Source organism: Pipistrellus kuhlii, unplaced genomic scaffold (genome assembly GCF_014108245.1).
Source record: "Pipistrellus kuhlii isolate mPipKuh1 unplaced genomic scaffold, mPipKuh1.p scaffold_m20_p_2, whole genome shotgun sequence".
Classification (NCBI taxonomy): Eukaryota; Metazoa; Chordata; class Mammalia; order Chiroptera; family Vespertilionidae; genus Pipistrellus; species Pipistrellus kuhlii.
Window position 1 is genome coordinate 58,648,794 of NW_023425515.1, and position 16,547 is coordinate 58,665,340.

The 16,547-nt window shown below is 39.2% G+C and overlaps 1 protein-coding gene across 2 annotated transcripts in view; it reads left to right on the top strand.

The window, feature by feature from the left end:
- The window catches only part of CCDC191 (coiled-coil domain containing 191), a 77,113-nt gene that overhangs the window by 22,765 nt on the left and 37,801 nt on the right, over positions 1-16,547 (top strand). For both annotated transcript variants that reach the window (XM_036445467.2, XM_036445468.1), the window contains one exon: positions 111-264. In XM_036445467.2, coding sequence (XP_036301360.1) covers positions 111-264 — 154 coding nt within the window. The remainder of the gene's footprint in view (positions 1-110; positions 265-16,547) is intronic.

The window sequence follows — 16,547 nt, forward strand, 5'->3', positions numbered from 1 at the left end:
AAATTTGTATCTCCTGATGGAAAAGTCAGTATTCATTCCACTATGGTCTGTTGTAATTACTCATTGTTAAGTCTATTGTTCATGTATGTATTTTTAAATTGTTATAATAGAGAGAAGAAAAAACAAGAAGAAAGTTCTCCAAAATATCCAGAAAAAGGCATATTTCAAGGTGTTCATATTCTTCTGGAGGAAGAAAATATGGCAAAAGAGAGAAAGAAGAAACTGAAAGAGTTATTAATCCAGACTTACAAGGAAAATCAGCAGGTGGGAATTGTAATGTTTCTTTACTCAGCATTCTGTAGCATAAATGACAAAGGCTCCATCAGAGATGGCACAAAGTAACACTAAGCCTAACCGTGCAGATTTTTTTTTTTAAAGCTAGACATATTTGATGGTGGCTTTTTAAACTGATGATCAAGAAATCATAAGAATTCAGATATAAAACAACAAGAGTTTGGTCAGAGTTTTGGCATTAGGAATAAAGAGGGAAGTGTGGCAGGAGGAAATATTAAGATTTGGGATTAACATTTTGAGAAAAATTGGCAAAGAATTGTAGATGCTGTGTCCTTCCTGAGACTGACAGAGTTAGTGTGACCTCCTGCAGTAAGAGGTCAGATTTCTGAAAAAAAGTAGGAAGCAAATGAGTACTCAGGGGGCCATCTTGAGAAACATAAGGAAAAAGTAGCATGATATATTACCCAACCAGGGAGAGATGACTAAGATATGTGTTCCCAATAAGATTAACTTTTAAACTTTATTGGGGAAGTCCACTATACAAGAAGAAATAATAATGTATGTTTTTGATAGAAGTGCTAGGTATGAATTTTAGACATGTAAGAATTTAGTGACATTAAATTTAGTGACCTACTACAACAGATTCTCAATTTTAGAAGGACCAGCCATTGTATGTAAACATGAGATTGCGAATGAATTATCTCTACTTTGTCTCAGATTCTGCTTGATTTGAATCTATACTTTATTATTATAGTTTTTATTTTTAAATAATCTTATACATACAGAATAGTTGCAAAAAACAGTACACAGTGTTCCTGAATAGCCTTCACCCAGCTTTCCCCAATATTAATATCTTACATAGCATAGTATAATTATCAAAACTAGGAAATTAACATTGGTATTTAGTTAAATACCATTAACTAAAATATAGCTTCTTCTAGAGACCTGGAGCACGGATTCGTGCATCAGTGGTGTCTCTCGGCCTGGCATGCATAGACTGGTTCTTCAAGATCTCCTGAGGAGTCCTGGATTGGCAGAGGGTGCAGGCCAGGCCAAGGGACCCCACCAGTGCACGATCAGGACTCTAGGGCATGTCTGGCCCGTCTCGCACAGTCCTGATTAGCCAGACCCCAGCAGCAAGCTAACCTACTGGTCAAAGTGTCTGCCCCCTAGTGGTCAGTGTGTGTCATAGTGACTGGTCAAATGGTTGAACAAATGGTTGGACACTTAGCATATTAAGCTTTTATTATATAGGATTAGAATGTCATCAATTTTTTGTTATACCCTTTTTCTGTTTTAGGACTCAGTCCATAATTTCATGTTGCATTTTTATTGTTATGTCTCTGTAGTCTCTTCCCAGTCTCTTTCCTTATCTTTTATGATCTTGACATTTTTAAAGAATACTAGTCAGGTATATTGTAGAATGTCTCCCAATTTGGTTTTTCTGATGATTTCTTCTGCTTGGATTGAGAGTATGCATTTTTGGTAAGAATACTATAAGAAGTGAGGCTCTGCCCATCTCAGCATATCATATTGGGGGTACATAACGTTAATATGTCCTGTTATTGTTAATGTTAACCATGATTACTTAAAATTGTGTCTGATGGGTTTTCCTACTGTAAAGTTACAATTTTCTCTTTGTCACTCATAAATGTCTTGAGGAAATATTGTGAAATTATGCAACTCTCCTGCTTATTCTTAAACTTCCACCTATTAATTTTATTATCCATTGGTGGATCTTGCCTGTAATAATTATATAATGTGATATTTCTCTAATGATAATTTTGTATTTCTCCTCATTTATTAATTGAAATTTTTCTAGAAGGAGAAACTATCTCTTCTTGTCCATTTATCTATGTATACATTTATTCAATAATTTGTATCAGTGTAGGCTCATGGGTATTTATTTTATTCTGTGGGTTATAACCTAATATTTTTGTTGTTTACTTTCTTACTCAAATTGTTCTAACTTTGGCCATTAGGAAATGTTTCAAGTTGACTCTTTGCCCTTTCAAAATGCTTCCATCTTTTTTGGGTACTTTCTTTCTTTCTATCACCATAAGATGTTTTAGGCAATCTTGTTTTTTCCTGCCTTAACCCTGGAATCAACCACTTCTACATGGAACCTGGTTCCTTTTATTGGAGAATAATATTTAGAAACCAAGGTATGTTCTGTGCTCCTGGAGTGTCATTGTTTCCAGGCTGTCCCCTCTCAGCAGACACAGTTGGGAAATATGTGTATGTATACTAACCCACATGTGCACACACATTATATTTATTTCTGTGGCTGTCAGTATGCATCTTAAAATCCATGAGTTCACACTGGTGCCTCCAAGTCCAGTGCAACACACAGGGTCTTACTGTCCTTCCCCTTTCTTTATTTGTAACTTATTTCTGTATCTATCTGTGTATCCTATATAATAAAAGGCTAATATTCATATTGACCAAAAGGCAAAACGACTGGTCATTATGACATGCACTGATCAGGAGGGAGCAGACACTCAATGCAGGAGCTTCCCCCTGATGGTCAATGCACTCCCACAAGGGGAGCACCACTCAGCCAAAAGCCCTGAGCTGGGCTCATGGCTGGCAAGTGCAACGGCAGTGACAGGAGCCTTCCCACCTCTGCGGCAGCACTAAGGTTGTCTGACTGCTGGCTTAGACCTGGAGCAGGCCTAACCCGTCAATCGGACATTCCCCCGAGGGCTCCCTTACTACAAGAGGGCACAGTCCGGACTGAGAGACTGCCCCCAAGTGCACAAATTTTGTGCACCAGGCCTCTAGTATATAATAAAATAATTTTAACCCTAACCTACCGCACAGGTTTTAGCATAGCCTTTCCTCCTTGCTTCTCTAGAACTTCTTTCTCTGACAGTGAGTAACCTAAAGCTTATTATCTAAATATATTTACTTAATTAATTAATCTTAGTATATTATAAAGTAGTTTCAGAATACCTAACCCATGTAACTATGGAAATAAATTTTCTGAGTATAATATTTATACTGTTATTTTTGTTTTTAGCCTTACTAGCCAAAATCTTGTTTTCCACAGTTACTTAGGTCCTCCTTCCCTTTCAATGTGATGATTGTTGGTGAACCTCTAATTTAGATTTCTCCAGTATGTATGGCTATATCTGAGACATGGGGAAAATCTACCACCGTGCTTGTCAGGCTTTTACATTGACTTGGCTGCAGACAGGATGGTCCTCTGGTAAATGTCATCGGAGTAGCAGGCCCTCTGGGCTCATTCTCTTGGTCCCAGCCCACATTCCTACCCTATTCCAAAGGAGCCTGGAGCTGCCCTTGGGTAATGAAACCTGGATACTCAGCAGCCTAAATATGCCCACAGGATGAAAAGGGGAAAGATGCCTAGCTGCCCTGCAGTGCGCGGCTAAATAACAGGAAGCTCCTGTCAGCATCCTCAGAATGGGTCACTGGCACAAACCCAGCAGCTGTCTCTTTAGAGTATTTGCAAGAAGACTTTAAGGAATATGTTTTAAAGAGTTGCTGTAGTTTGAGTTCCATTAATTCCTGTACTTTTTGTGCTTTGGCTCTGGATTGTATTTGTTCCCCAAACATTCTCCTTTTTTTTTTTTAAGATTTTTTTTTTAAATACGTTTTTTAAATTGATTTCAGAGAGAGGAAAGGAGAGGGAGAGAGATAGAAACATCAATAATGATAATCATTGATCAACTTCCTCCTGAATGTCCCCCTACTGGGAATCGAGCCCACAACCCAGGTATGTACCCTGACCAGGAATAGAACAGTGACCCCACAGTTCATAGGTCAACAATCAACCAGTGAGCCACACCGGCCAGGCAACTCCCCAAACAATCTCTTAACATCACCTTTGGAACATGTTATTTAATAGGAGACTTTCTGAAAGAAACAGAGCAGGCTCTCATTAAAACACTATTTGTGCACCTTTTCCACACATTTCATTTCTAAGCCTCGTTGTTTTATGAAAAAAAAAAAAAAAATCTATAGATTTTTTTATAGAAATTTTCTGCTTCTAGCCTATCCTATTTTTTCTTTGATCTTACAGTGAAATCTCTTGGGGAGATTCAGCAATCCACATGTCATTGCTAATTAGCACAAATAACACGAGGGATTAACTACAAAGTTCTTACACCATTTGGAAAACAGCCTTCTTAATTTTGCTCCCTACTCTGAAATATATTTCATGTTTTCTTATTAAGATAAGAAAGTCTACAATCTTTCCTGCTTGTAAAAGTTGAAGAAAACAATGAAAGATGAGTTGACACTAAATCTTTATTCTGTGGGTAACTAAAATTGCTTATTTGGTTGGGTTTTTCTGTTAGAGAATCATTGTTAATGTTATGTTTATGGCATTGTGTCTTCCAAAAGGCCACCCCAAACTAAACCAAGGGAGTGTGGGTATGTATGAAGAAAAAAAAGCCTGGATTTTTTTTTCTGACAAGGTGATGAGAACTGTAGTTAAGTATCTCATTTATATAGCATGATTTCTTCCCAAAATCTTAGTTTTATCAGGACTGCCTACACAATACTGAAGCAAAACAATTTCTGAACTGAAACATAGCAACCATCCTTTCAGCAGTGTTGTCTGGGGAAGGAAATGAAAGAAAAGCCTCTTTGGAAATAAAACTACTGCAAAGAGAAATGTCAGGCACACATGAATATTGGGAGTTGTGTAAATCTGCCCTCTAAGTTTATTGCCAAGGACCATGTGTGGTATACATATAACCAACTCTCTGGACAACTTCCAAGTAAAATTCTAGGATTGGTAAGGAGGTTGTTTATCTGGTTATTATTTTCTTCCTTACCCTCATCCAACAAATAACCAGGTTTCTTATTCTCACAGAAGAGACAGTGAGGGCCAATTTACCAAAATATTGCACTGGTGTTTTGTTTTCCAAATATGAAGCCTTTTTTGGTCCCACAGGTTCTATTCATGTATATATAATTTTTTTTTTCTTTTAAAAAAAAACTAAATTTTACTTTGAAAATTAAGAAAAGAACCTTTGGCACAAATAAAGTTCATCTTCTAAACTTTCATAGAGTAGAATATCCTTTTCTTTAAACAATAGACATTTCAGATGAATATATTTACTAGTATAAGGATCTTGAGACCAATATATGGATGAGGAACAAATGACATCATATCATTGCCTTATTGTTGGACTGCTGTAGAGGTGAATCAAGCATTTATCTAATATATTCTGAGGTAAGCTGTATTTTTGGCAGTGTGTGTGTGTGTGTGTGTGTGTGTGTGTGTGTGTAGGGGAGTGGGGATTCATAAAGGGGGGAAGAAGGTCTAGAAGGGGACAAAAGGAAAGGAAAGAGAAGGTGATGGGAAACAATAAGCCTGCCTTCTCTCTTAAAATATGGTCCAGACCATGTTGGGAAAGGAGCCCTATCTGAATGGCCGGTGATAGCTGTGTTACAGTCATTCTTCTTTAAAAGATCTCAGAGAGTCTTACTGGCTGTCAATTTACTGTATGGCAAGACTAAGCAATTGCTCTCTGAAATTCTACTAGAGTGAAGCAGAATTAGTTCATTACAGCAGTATTATTGATTGAAACTTCTTAACAAAATTAAGAAGAATTTACAAAATGTCCTTATGTTAGCAATACATTTCAATGCTTTTATTGGTGAAATGATAAAATGTCTGATGTCTGGTATTTATTTTTAAATACTCCAGAAAAAAAAAGTAGGGAGAGGAGAGATGAAACAAGATTAGCACAATGTTGATAATTCTTTTTTATTATTATTATTAAATATACTAGAGGCCCATTGCATGAAAATCCATGTACTGGACGGGGGTCCCTTAGCCCAGCCTGCACCCTCTCACAGTCCAGGAGTGGAAGGCGACCTGGCAATCAGGGGAAGGCAAAGCCCCCATCACACATCTGCTGCTGCCACTGCCGGCATTGCAAGCCTCAGCCAGCCCTGGTTACCTGAACCTCGGGGGTCCCTGAGTGACTAGGAAGCTGCTATCCAAGGCTTGCCTGCACCTTGGGCCGGTCCTGGCCATCTGGCAAGCTGACATCTGAGGCTTGCCTGCGTATTGGGCCAGCCCTGGGCAGCTGGGGGGCTGAGGGAACTGCCGGAGGCAGGTGTGCAGAGCAGCTGGGCCTGCCTAGAGGCCGGCCCAGCCTTGTCGCACACCTGCCACCCCTGCAGGGATGAGGGGACTGGGTGCCACCATTTTATAGCTGTGGGCACTGCCATATTTGAGGGCATGGCAGTAAATTAGCATATTCCCTCCTTATTGGCTGTGGGTGCTGCCATCTTTGTGACAGCATGAGGATCAATTAGCATATTCCCTCTTTACTAGATAGGATTGGTGTGACATGGTTTAATAGGTTGGTAATTATTGAAGCTGAGTGAGAGGTTTAATTCTTCTGTTCTATTTTTGGATGTTAAATTTTTATAATTAGCATATTTTACATTAAAAAAAGAAAGGAAATAAAAAATACAGACATAAAATCAGCATCACATCTTCTAGCATGTACCAAGGAGGTAGCTTTTTGTCTATAGCCAATAGACATAGGTAGCATTTCACACAGCAATGGTTGTCAAAGTTTAGGCCTCCAGACTTTTGTGTAGAATTCAACAGCATGTCAAGTCTTGGCACTGTGCATTTTCCCTAAGGTGTTTACGATAGTTTATGATAGTTATAGGAGCATTTTCCCTAAGGTGTTTATGATAGTTTATGATAGTTATAGGAGCATATGCATATGTCTGAGGGTAGGAGACACAATGATTTCCTCTGCTTTCTTTTGAAAATTATAAAAATTAGAAGTAGGATGCTTCACAAGGTACCACTTTTCAGTGCTGCTCCTTCCTGGGGCATTTATTTTGCCAATATCCTCCTCTCTCCAACCCCTGACACTTCATGTGGTCTGTGGCATCTTTCACCCAGCTACAGTAGTCCAAAAAAGGAAAAAAGTTGTAGATCGCTTCCTTATATAGTGATACAGTGTCTGTTCCTTTTGGCCTGGGAGCAGCAAGGAGTCAGCAGCAAGGGCCCTGAGGAGAGAAGAGAGTAGCTTGGTTCCTAACATTCGTGCTTTTGCCAACTCCCCCAGACCACTAGTTGCACCGCAGTTAGTTCCATTCGGTAAAAACAAATTGTAAACTTGTTGACATTTTTGTCCTCTTTACAATTCATTGTTTAGTTTTCCACAGCAGAGAATTTTGATGCAATTAGCACTGAGCTTTCTGACAAAAGGGAAGTAGCTGAGGAATTTTGATGAGTTACCCACTTCATTAATCAGAACAAGCCTCTCTAGTGACAGGGTTAAAATTACAATGAATATTAGATGGCAAATTGCTGTTCCACCCAATGTCAATCACTCCCAGTGACAGTGGTGTGATTATACTTCAGGGAAGAGCTTTCTTGCCAACACAAGGAGGGCAACTCCAGTGCAGGTAATAAATTTGACAGGGCGAACTGTCATTTCTTCTCTTGAGCAGAATCTTTAATGACCAAGTGATGTCTTATAGAGGTCTTTGAGAAGAAAAAGCATTTCACTTTAGAAAGTTTCTAAATTTCATTTTGTAGTATTTTATTTTTGAAATTATTATAGATATGTATTTGGGAACAGTCTTTCCCACAGTGATTTCCAGTATTTTATTGACCTGTATGAAGCCTTAATTATCACCATAACTATGTAAAGAGATGTGGAAGGTTTTTTTGTTTTTTTTAAAATAAATTTTATTGATTTTTTAAATTTTTATTTATTTATTTTTTGCCCCCCATACATACCCTCCCTCCCCAGAGTTTTATGTCCATTGGTTGTATTTATATGCATGTATACAAGTCCTTCGGTTGATCTATTATCTCCCCCAGATCTTCCTCCCCTCCCCACTGTAATTTGACAGTCTGCTTGTTGCTTTTCTGTCTCTATATCTATCTTTTGGTTCATCAGTTTATAATGTTCTTTATTATCCATAAATGAGTGAGGTCATGTGGTGTTTCTCTTTCATTGATTGGCTTATTTCACTCAGCATGATGTTCTCCAATTCCATCCAGGTGAGATGTGGAAGTTATTAAAAGAATGTATTACTATTCAGGGGTAGGCAAATGTAGTTTTAAAGTTGTGAGTATGTGAAACATGGAGTTTAGTCTTGCATTATTATTTATTTGTTAATTGTTATATTATTTCTTATTAACCTGCTTTTGCCTATCCCTGTAATCGAAAATCTATCAGAAATAAAAACATGGTGCAGAGAAAACTGAAGCTAGGTAAGAATGGAGAAAGGTCAAATTGGTTGTCCAGCTAGTTAAAACATTAACTTCTGGTTTCAACAGAGTATATTTCTCTTCCAACCCAATTGTGGTTTTAAATACTAGTTCTGTTTCAAAGAACGAAGAGATAAAGCACTATTACAGTTCTAGAGTATAAAACCAAAAAGGAGAAACTGACCTGGGAGAGCAGGAACTTATAGTAGGAAGGGTGTAGATTGTGACTATGGATGTGTGCCACTTCTCGTCCCTTCTAAATCATTCAGTGCTTGCATCTCCCAGAGGAGACAGAGAGTATTTTCTTTTCCCAAATGTTTTCCTTTAAGCACATTTGTGGGACCCCTGTTTTCCTGAATAATGTTTGCTATGAATCATGAATATCAACTAGCTATTCTTCATTCATACTTTTATTTTTTTAATAAAATTTTAATAGGGTTGCATTTTTTAGTAGTTAGGATTAAAACCAATAGCAAGCTGCCCGGCTGGTGTGGTTCAGTGTTTGAGCATCCTATGAACCAGGAAGTCACAGTTCAATTCCCAGTCAGAGCACATGCCTGGGTTGTGGGCTCAATCCTCAGTAGAGGGCTTGCAGCCGATCAACAATTCTCTCTCCTCCTGATGTTTCTATCTCTCTCTCCCATTCCTTTCCTCTCTGAAATCAATTAAAAAAAAAAAAAAAAACAATAGCAACCTCGTGTTAAGAAAGCCATTTGACACAACATGGATGGGTCTTGAGAATATCAGGCAAAGTGAAATAAGTTAGAAAAGGTTAGGAATCAGAGAAGATGGCTGCTGACAGGAAGGCAGACTGCAAGATAGTGTGTAAGAAAACAAAGGGAGAGTGTGTGGTCACATGGGGAGTGTTCGTTGGTGAGTTGAGGGACAGCTATACGCCAGGAGACTGGGGGGCTGCTGGACGGGGCTCTCTGGCCAGGCAGCCCCCGCTGCTGCTGGGTTCCTCCTGGAGCTACTGAATCAGAAGCGGAGATAGCACCATCTTGAAGGGAAAAGTGGATGTTGTCAGAAGCCTGAAAACCTACGACTACGGCACTCACCGAACAGCTGTGAACCTGAGAACATTGGTCCCCGAGTGGCGCAAACACACGGATTCAGAGGAGCTCTTCACTCCACCGCAGAAAGGTCAGATTTCACCTGGATTAAGGTGAGATCTCTGGTCCCAGCAGGAGAGAGAAACATGTGCATGGCAGGAGCTGGAGACCTAAGGAAGTCTACGCCTAGGAAAAGCCATGGCTGTTGGGAATGGCATGATGCATGAATGTGGAAGGGAGTGCGCAGAGCTGCTAACAGAAGGGGACTCTAAAAAGCAACCCATTTTGTTCTGGAAGCAAAAGGACAGCCTAAAAATTATAAAAGTATGTTGACTGCTTAGACCCAAGGGAAAAAGAAAAGACTGCACAGACTTGCACACAGCCCTGGTGTTTACACACTTACTCTGGCTCTTTTTTTTTTTTTTTTTTTTTTTTTTTCTTCTTTAAATCCTTGCTTCTGATCACTAAGCCCAATACTTAGGATCACCCAATTGGGGTCACTCTAAGAGACTGCAGGGGAAAGTTGTTTTTCTGGAACCTGGGAATCAGAGAACCAGCTCTGGGGCAACCCACTCCCACAACTGGTATTGAGTGCCACAGGGAAAACAGGGTCTAAGCACTAGCTAGAGAGGACCTATAGACTCAGAGGTCAATTCGAAAACACTGCCATCCAGGGGTTGAATCACAAATTGACTCTAGTGTAAAAACAAATAACAGAAAATATGAAATAGAAATGTACTGCCTGCTTAAAAATCAGGACTGGCTTACAATACTGAACGCAGGGAACTTCAATACTGTCCTGATTAGGAAAAAGGTATGCCAAACGGAACAGTCAAGAAAGTGAATGCCCTTCACTACTGCACTTTTTTTTTTTTCATCTTTTACTTAAGAAACTAATTTTCTTTTTTTCATCACTTAATTTTACCTGTTTAATTATTACATTTTTATTTTTAATCAGTATTTTTAAAAAATATATAATTTATTGATTTTTTACAGAGAGGAAGAGAGAGGGATAGAGAGGTAGAAACTTCAATGAGAGAGAATCATCGATCAGCTGCCTCTTGCACACCCCCTACTGGGGATATGCCCGCAACCAAGGTACATGTCCCTGACAGGAATCAAACCTGGGACCTTTCAGTCCACAAGCCGACTCTCTATCCACTGAGCCAAACCGGTTTCTGCTCAATCAGTATTATTACTGCTACTATTTTACCTTTTTTTAAAGTGTCATTTTATTTTCTCTTGGTTTTACTTTGGGATTAGTGTTCTACATTCTATTTTCATCTTTCCTTTAGCATCATTTTACTCTCTCAAAAACTTTTATGCCAACACTCTCTTCCTCACTTTTCTCTTTTGTTGTCCTGTTTCTCTTACCCTATTCCTTTAGATTTTCCCTATTTCTTCTTTTTACCCACTGTTAAAATTTCACCCTACTTATATAATTTCCAATCCCCTGCTCCAAGTTCATATACACCTCTCTCTTCTCTTTCTTCACTATCCAAAATTTTTTTTCTCTGTGTTCTTTTGTTGTTGTTTGCTTGATTGTTGGTTATATCAATTTTTATGCTTATTTGTGAGATTGTTTTGCTTTTGCTTTTTGCTTTTTTGTTTTCTGTTTATTTGTTTGTTGCTTCTGTTTTCCCTCACCTGGCTTGATATTGTTGTTGTTTGTAGTTTGCATTCATTTCCAGTACTTGTTACTGGCATTTTTTGGGTTTAGTGGTTGTTCTATTGGAGTTTTCTCCCCATATATATAGTTTTCCCCCCTCTTCTTTCTTATTCTCTCTCACTTATTTTCCTTTTATCAATTTCATTTTTGCACTCCCCTCCCCCCCTGCTTTTTATTTTCCTAGTCTTCTTCCTCTCCTATTCTCTAATTTGCCTTTCTCTGGTGGTCACCTTTATTTGGGGTTTTTAATAATGTGAATACATTTGTGTTCAGTGCCTTGTGCATTTGCACCTTGTAATGTTGTATTTTGTGCCTTTAAATCATCGCAGGAGAGAGAGAACTACATAACCAGACACCAGGAAAAGAAAGATAATGGGGAGACAAAGAAACATCCACATATGAAAGAAAAGCAGGTATCACCAGAAAAGGAAGTAAATGAAGTGGAGGCAAGCAACCTGTCAGAGAAAGAATTCAGAGAAATGGTCATAAGGTGGATGAAAAGAATGGAAGACAAATTTGACAATATGTGTAAGAACCAAGATGAAATGAAGAACTAAGAAGAAATGAAAAATGATATTGCTGCTGTAAAGAACTCAATAGAAAGCATCAAGAGTAGACTAGAAGAAGCAGAGGACCGCATCAGTGAGCTAGAAGACAGGGTAGAAAAAAAAAAAATACCCAAATTGAGCAGCTTCTAGAAAAAAAAAAAATTAAAAAGCAGGAGGAGAGACTAAGGGAACTTTGGGACAATATGAAATAAAACAACATTCACATATTAGGGGTACCAGAAGAAGAAGAAACTGAGCAAGGAATAGAAAACTTGTTTGAATAAATAATGGCAAGTTTCCCTGATATAGGGAAGAAAAAACAAATCCAAGATGCTCGCAGAGTCCCAAGCAAAATGAACCCCAAAAGACCGACAGCAAGGCACATTATATTTAAATTGGCAAACACCAATGACAAAGTAAGAATCTTAAAAGCGGCCATATAGAGACAAAGTTACCTACAAAGGATCCCCCATCAGCTAGCAAATTATTTCTCAACAGAAGCACAATAGGCCAGAATGGAATGGGATGAAATATACAAAGTCATGCAAAGGAAGGGTCTGAATCCAAGAATATATACTCAGCAAGGCTATCAATCAAAATTGAAGGTGAAATCAGGAGCTTCATAGCCAAAAAAGGACTAAGGGAGTTTATTACCAGCAAATCAACAATGCAAGAAATGCTAAAGGGTCTGCTATTTAAAAAAAAAACAACACACACACACACAAAACAAACAAACAAAAACCCAGAAATAGGAAGCAAAGAAGGACCACAGGGATAAAGAATAAAAATGGCGACAAACAAGTACCTATCAATAATAACTCTAAATGTAAATGGGTTAAATGCCCCAATCAAAAGACATAAGATAATGGATTGGATAAGAAAACATGACCCATATATCTGCTGTCTACAAGAAATCCACCTGAGAAAAAAGACCAACACAGACTGATGTATTTTGTGGGATAAACAGATGATAATGCAAAAAGCATAACCCCTCCGCCTGGCAGCTTTGTTTCTTCCTTGTTATGATTGATGGTATCTTATATGCAGCAAATATCCCTTCTTCTGTTCCTCTCTTTTTCCACCTCTCTCCCTCCTTCTACGGAATCTGAGACAAAGGTTCAGAAAATGTGCCTTTGTTTGATGTAATAAAGAGGAACAAGAGTTTATTAAATCTTTCCATGGTTTCTCCTGATGGGAAATAAAGATTTTGTATTTTGTCCAAATGGGAATATGACTATATCCCTATGTAGAAAATATTTCTAGCTTGTGGCCTATTTCTAAAAATTCTAGCATAAGGAGAAACCAAGATGGTGGCATAGGTAAACTCCTGAACTGCTCCCTCGCACAACAATTCAAAACTACAACTAAAAGACAAAATGGATATCATCAGGCAGGCTGGCTGAGTGGAAATTTTACAACTAGAAGGAAAGAGAAAAGCACACTGAGACTCAGAGGAGCTGCGGAAGGCAGAGGTATGGAGGCGCATGCGCGGAGTGGGCTGGCAACTGAGTACACGGCTGGCTTTCTCAATTGGGAGGAAAACAAAAGCTCCCGATTGCTCTGAACTCCAGTTTACGGACAAGACTCTGGAGACCCAGACTTATAAGGGGTGAAACTGGACTATCTTGCAGCTGGTGAAACTTGAGGGCAGCTTTTGCTCAGAGGTGCTTGCAGCGATTACTGTGGGACACTGAGACACAGGGGGCCTCTTAGGGCAGGGCTGATGGAAAGCCATTGCTGTTTGCTCCACCCTGAGACTCCACCTCATCCAAGCTGAGTGCAGAGGCTTTTGCATATGAATGGACTTGTCCTTTGAATTACCTAACAAACTGCACCTAAGTCAGTGAGACCCAGAACATCCAAAAGAAGGCGCAAGGCCCCACAGCAGCTTGCATTGCTTCACAGCTGTGCCTCATCTGGGCACCTCCAAAACCCAAACAAAGAAGAGGAATCTGAAGATCTCTCCATAGCTCCTGCTGGGTGGCCTCAGGCAGAGGCTAAATTAGCACTTGATTGTAGATCCAAGAGCCAGTGTACCCAGGGGTCAGAGTGGGACCATCCCAATTACAATTCCTCAGATCCATAAAGGACACACTCGGGGCAGACTCAGTGAGGACCAAAGCCGCACTGAAGCAACTCTTGTCTCAGAAGGGTATCTCCACAAAGATGTTCTCCCATCATAGACACAGCTGATCCTCACAGCCAGTTTGCTTGGAGGTCAGTTCCTCCCAGTGATACCAACAACAACCAAGGCCTAACTACAACAAGACTGTACACACAGCCCACAAAGGGATGCACCAAAAGTGTCCACCTTAGGCTGAGCCACTGGGCCCTAAAGGACACCTGTCACACAAGCCACTTCATCAACTCAGGGAAGCAGCCAAAATGCAGAGACAAAGAAACAGGTTACAAATGAAAAAATGGAGGAAAGTAAATTACTGGATATAGAGTTCAGTATATACCCAAGGTTATAAGGTTTTTCAAGAATTTTCTAGAAATGGCCGATAAATTTAGTGAGACCCTCAAGGATATGAAAAAGGACCAACTAGAAATTAAGCATACACTGACTAAAATAAAAAATAATATACATAGATTCAACAGTGACTATAGGATTGCAAGAATCAAGTCAAACATTAAATACAAAGAAGCAAAAAACACCCAACCAGAAAAGCAAAAAAAAAAATAATCCAAAAATATGAAGATAGTGTAAAGAGCCTCTGGGACAGCTTCAAGTGTACTAACATCCAAATTATGGGGGTGCCAGAAGAAGAGAGAGAGAGCAAGATACTGAAAATCTATTTGAAGAAATAATGACAATTTATTTCCCCCACCTGGTGAAATAAATAGACTTACAAGTCCAGAAAGTGCAGAGAACCCCAAACAAAAGGAATCCAGAGAGGACTACACCAAGACACTTCATAATTACATTGCCAAGGGCAAAAGACAAAGAGAGAATATTAAAAGCAGCAAGAGAAAGCAATTAGTTACCTACAAGGGAGCACCCATACAATTGTCAGCTAATTTCTCAACAGAAACTATGCAGGCCAGACAGGAGTGGCAAGTAATATTTACAGTGCTGAATAGTAAGAACCTACAACCAAGATTACTCTATCCAGCAAAGTTATCATTCAGAATGGAAGGTCAGATAAAGAGCTTCACAGATAACAAAAAACTAAAGCAGTTCATCACCACTAAACTAGTATTATATGAAATGCTGAAAGGTATTCTTTAAGAAGAGGAAGAAGAAGAAAAAGGTAAAGGTAAAAATTATGAACAACAAACATATCTATCAATAAGTGAATCTAAAAATCAAGTGAATAAAAAAATGATGAACAGAATAAACTGGTCAATATAATAGAATCAGGAGCATAAAAAGGGAGTGGACTGACAATTTTTGGTTTATGGGGGGTGCTGGAAGAGACTGGTCAAAAATCATTCACCTATGGATGAGGACAGTGGCGGGAAGGGTAAGGGCAGATGGTGGGTGGGAACCGGTTGGAGGAGCGCTATAGGGGAGGGGGAGGGGAGAAAGAGGAAAAATTAAAATAATCTGAACAATAAAGATTTATTTTTTTTTAAATCTAAAAAAAATTCTAGCATATACTCCCTTATATTATTAGACTTTTAATTTATTCTCTCTCCCTATGACACCTTAAAATCTATATCTTAAGCAACTTTGTTCAGAGTTCCCAAATTCAAACACAGTGGTGTGCTTACTAAATGTTGAAATAGTGAAAGGTAAGTATTTTTATAAAGAAAGAAGCAGTAAATCAGGTTGACCCTGAGAGTACTAAGTTCTCGTTGCTGGGAATGAGGCATCCCTCAGACCTCCCACAAAGGCACCTCCCATGAGGCTGCTTTCCATTTAGTGCTCCCCATGCTTGGTAACGCTCCCAGACTGGCCATTCTCATTTATGGAGCCGGGGTCTTTCCTTCCAGAGGCTCCCAGTCTAGTGCAAACCAGTGAACAGGTGATTGTAATGCAGTGTTGAGTGTCTTGACTGAAGAAAGCATAGATTGCTCTGGAAGGGCACTGGCATTTGGGGAGAGTGGTTGGCAATAGGAGGGCTCCTTAAGGGAGGTGACTTCTGAAGTAGTCAGGCAGGGAGAAGAGAGAAAAGGAGGGAGAAATTAGAATGACCATAGACAGAAAAGTGTGAAACAATATGGTTGTTGTAAGGCCAAGAGATGAAAGTAATTTGATGTACTAGGAACATAAGAGTTTTCTGTGAAAATAGAAGATATAGACAAGGACTAGATCTCAGAGATTTTCTTAGAAGAGGGCCATGAGCACTTTTCTAGGGCTCAGCAGACGTCTGATTATTGTCACATGCGTAGGTTGAAAGATTGTAGGAAGCCTGAGTGTCTAGTCTCTCTAGGCCTGCTCCAACAAGGCCCTAACATAGTTAGGGGTCGCCCAGCTCAAGCCATTGATTTTAGTTGTCTGGCTCCCAGGGACCAGATAATACACTCCATCCTTATGGGACCTCAGTGTTCATTTATGCAGGACATCAGCAGAATTAGTAACAGGGATGAATTAAATGGTTGGTATTTTAAATTTCAAGATAGCCTGGCTTGAGAGATCCTGTCAGAAGCAGGTCTTTCAAGTTTCTCAAACAAGCTCTTTGTCTTGGACCTTAAATGTGACTGTTACTCCAGCTCCCCATTGAACTGGTGCCTTACAAAGAGGATGAAGTATTTAGTTTAAGTCATGAGGCTGAGAGTGCCTCAGTTTCATGACTTGAATATTTCTTGTCATTATTAGCATAACGTAATTGTGTCTGGTCTGTTCCCCTTCCATTAAGACAACAGTT